The sequence below is a fragment of the Sapajus apella genome, unplaced genomic scaffold (assembly GCF_009761245.1).
Source record: "Sapajus apella isolate SASKATOON/1434 unplaced genomic scaffold, GSC_monkey_1.0 scaffold3399, whole genome shotgun sequence".
In the NCBI taxonomy this organism is placed as follows: Eukaryota; Metazoa; Chordata; class Mammalia; order Primates; family Cebidae; genus Sapajus; species Sapajus apella.
The window spans coordinates 2,181-5,835 of NW_022440325.1; the positions used below are offsets into that span (position 1 = coordinate 2,181).

The 3,655-nt window shown below is 57.8% G+C and overlaps 1 protein-coding gene across 1 annotated transcript in view; it reads left to right on the forward strand.

Annotated features, from left to right (window-relative positions):
- Window positions 1-331: 331 nt before the first annotated feature.
- Window positions 332-3,655, forward strand: part of PRTN3 (proteinase 3) — a gene marked incomplete at its 3' end in the record, with an annotated part of 3,977 nt that continues 653 nt past the window's right edge. The window contains exons 1-3 of the mRNA XM_032273447.1: window positions 332-460; window positions 1,909-2,074; window positions 2,361-2,502. Of these exons, the coding sequence (XP_032129338.1) occupies window positions 394-460; window positions 1,909-2,074; window positions 2,361-2,502 (375 nt within the window). The remainder of the gene's footprint in view (window positions 461-1,908; window positions 2,075-2,360; window positions 2,503-3,655) is intronic.

Sequence of the window (3,655 nt, forward strand, 5' to 3'; positions counted from 1 at the left end):
ACGTGTGTGTATCGGTTTCCAGCTCACCTGCCCTCAGGACACACCTGCCACAGCCCGCTTTGCTGGGGCCACAGGGACCTCGTCAGTGAGGTGTCTCTTTGCGGTTGGCATGTGGGCGTGTGTTTCTCTGAGGGCTGTGGCCATGCTGCCCACCTGGCCAGGGACCCCCGACTTGAGTCATTGGGAGCCAGCGTCCCTGCCCCCACAAAGGTCGGGACCTTGAGCCCAAAGCCCCTCGCCTCCTCCCTGGCATCTGTGCTGACTCCCAGGCTCCCTGTGGCTCCCAAGACAAAAGAAGGAAGTGGGGACCCAGCCCAGGCATTGGGCAACCCAACGGCCTCTGGCATTGTGCTATAAGAGGAGCCCAGCCATGGGTGGGCCCTGGACCCCACCATGGCCCTCAGCCACCGGCCCTTCAGCCCCACCCTGGCGTCCGTGCTGCTGGCCTTGCTGCTGGGCGGTGAGTGGGCCAGGTGCCCGTCTGTCCAGTCTCCAGGGACGGGTGGATTCTGGGGAAATGTCCACCACGAGATCCATCCAAAGCCCTCCTGGCAGAGCAGGAGAGGCTCTGCTCACTGCTCAGGCCCAGCGTTTCCAGGGGTGGGGAGGATGGGGGCAAGGGGGTGGTGACTCACGCCTGTAATCCCAGCCCTGGCCGTTTGACTCAGTTTCCCATCTGTAAAATGGGCCAAACCCAGTCCTTTCCGCCTGGGGAGCTGTTTTGGGAATTACCTACAACAGGCGAATTCCTGGACGGTGGCTGGCCTTCGGCCAACGCTCTGTGAATATGAATGAATGAATGAATGAATGAGTGAGTAAAAGGGTCAAGGGGTTATTGATGCTGGAATCAGGGGAAGAAAAGAGCATGGGCCCCCTCAGGTCCCTATCCTGAGGGTAATTTTCTTTTCTTTTTTTTTTTTTTAATTTTTAATTTTTTTTTTTAAGATGGGGTTTCACCATGTTGGTCAGGCTGGTCTTGAACTCCCGACCTTGGGTGATCTGCCGCCTTGGCCTCCAAAGTGTTTGGATTACAGGCGTGAGCCACCGCGCCCGGCCTTCTTTTTTTTTGCTCTTGATTTGAGACGGAATCTTGCTCTGTTGCCCAGGCTGGTGCAATCTCGGCTCAATGCAACCTCTGTCTCCTGGGATCAAGAGATTCTCCCTTCGCAGACTCTCGAGTAGCTGGGACTACAGGCATGTGCCACCATGCCCGCCTAATTTTTGTATTTTAGTGCAGACGAGGTTTCACCATGCTGGTCAGGATGTTCTCAAACTCCTGACCTCAAATTATTCACCTGCCTTGGCCTCCCAAAGTACTGGGATTACAGGCATGAGCCAGTGCACCTGGCCCGTGTTTCTGCTTTTCTTTAAAATTTTGTTTTGTTTGAGAGACAGGATCTTGCTCTGTTGCCCAGGCTGGAGTGCAGTGCAGTGGTGTTGATCTCAGCTCACTGCAGCCTTGACCTCCTGGGCTCAAGGGATCCTCCCTGCTCAGCCTTCCAAGTCGCTGTGACTACAGGTGCACACCACCATGCCTGGCTAATTTTTAAATTTTTTGTAGAGGTGTGGTCTTGCCGTTTTGCCCAGGCTGGTTTTGAACTCCTGAGCTCGAGTGATCCTCCTGCCTCGACCTCCCGAAGTGCTGGGATTACAGACATGAGCCACCACCCTAGGCTGCCTGTCTGCTTCTTAAAAGCCTCCCTATCCTTCAGGACTGAAAGCCAACACCAGGGAGCCTTCAGAAATCATCCTAATTGTAACCCCAGGCCTGCGTGCAGAGGCCTCAGCCGGCAGGCGCTGATGGGGTTGCTGCTGGGGAGACGGAAGCTCAGAGAGGCCCAGGGACAGCTCTTTGACCCCCTCCCCTGCAGCCTGGGCACTCCCTGACGCCTGGACTCTCCCCAGCAGGTGCCGCCCGAGCTTCGGAGATCGTGGGCGGGCGGGAGGCGCAGCCACACTCGCGGCCCTACATGGCCTCCCTGCAGTTCCGGGGGACCCGGGGCAGCCATTTCTGCGGGGGCACCTTGATCCACCCCAGCTTCGTGCTGACAGCCGCACACTGCCTGCAGGAAACGTGAGTGGCCACCTCCATAGCCCCTTCCATCCGCCCCACCCTGTTCCTCCAGGCCTGGCCGGGCAGCTCTCCTGCCCAGGAAGGACCTGGCTAAGCTCCGTGTGCTGACCCCATGGCCCTCACCTGGGGGCAGTCCTGGGGGGAGAGCGGGATGGCGCTGTCGGGGTCCCTAGGGGCAGAGCCACTGAGGGAAGGGTCTGTGGCTGCACCCCTGGCCTCGGGAAGAGCCCGTTGTGGGGGCCAGCGAGTGGCCAGGCACCAAGGAGTGACCAGCCCACCCCCGCAGCCCCCACAACCTGGTGAAAGTGGTGCTTGGAGCCCACAACCTGCAGACGCCAGAGCCCACCCAGCAGGACTTCTCCATCGCTCAAGTGTTCCAGACAGGCTATGACGCAGAGAACCACCTGAATGACGTTCTCCTCATCCAGGTGGGTGCGCAGGGCCTCAAGGGCTCCTGGACCCCCCCGTTCCTTCAGCAAGCATTTATTGAGCACCCACTGTATACCCAGCCATGACCGAGGCCGAGGCAGGCTGGGTCCGGTAGCACGGCTCTTTGAACACCAGACCACTCCTCCTCCTGGCCTCTGCCCTGGCTGTGCCTCCGCCCCGGGCACTGTTCCCCCAGAAACCCAGGCGCCCATGCCTCCTCCGGCTTCCCCTGACCCTACTTGAAATGACAAGGACAGCCACAGCCTTCCCCGATTCTCAGTTCCCCACAGCTAGACCGTGTTCCTCTCAGTCAGGGGGCCTTCCTGGCCTCCTCCCACCCCGAAAGATCATCTCCCCAGGGCAGACGATTTTTGTCTGTTTTACTACTGGGTCCATGCGGCTTGGAATAGGAGGTGCTCAGTAAATGCTTGGGGCTGGGCTCTGTGGCTCATGCGTGTAATCCCAGCACTTCAGGAGGCCGGGGTGGGAGGATCACTTGAGGCCGGGCGTTTGACAGCAGCCAGGGTAACATAGTGAGACCCCATCTCTACGATAGAATTTTTTTTTTTTTTGGAGACAGAGTCTCACTCTGTTACCCTGGCTGGAGTGCAGTGGCGTGATCTCGGCTGACTGCAACTTCCACCTCCCGGGTTCAAGTGGTTCTTCTGCCTCAGCCTCCCGGCTAGCTGGGATTTCAAGTGTCCACCATAACTTAGCCCAGCTAATTTTTGTATTTTTAGTAGAGATGGGGTTTTGCCATTTTGGCCAGGCTGATCTCAAACTCCTGACCTCAAGTGATCTGCCCGCCTCGGTCTCCCACAGTGCTGGGATTAGAGGCGGCAGCTACTGCACCCAGCCCACAAAAGAAAAATTTTAAAATCAACTGGGTGTGGTAGTGCACACCCAGCTACTCATGAGCTGAGGTGGGAAGACTGCTTGAGCCCAGGAGGTTGAGGCTGCAGGGAGCTGTGGTCTGGCCACCACATGCCAACCTGGGTGACAGAGCAAGACCCGATCTCAAAAAAACAAAAAGTGCTTTGAAAATAAATGAATGGGCCAGGCATGGTGGCTCACCTCTGTAATCTCAGCACTTTGGGAGACCAAGGTGGGCAGATCACCTGAGGTTAGGAGTTCAAGACCAGCCTGGCCAAC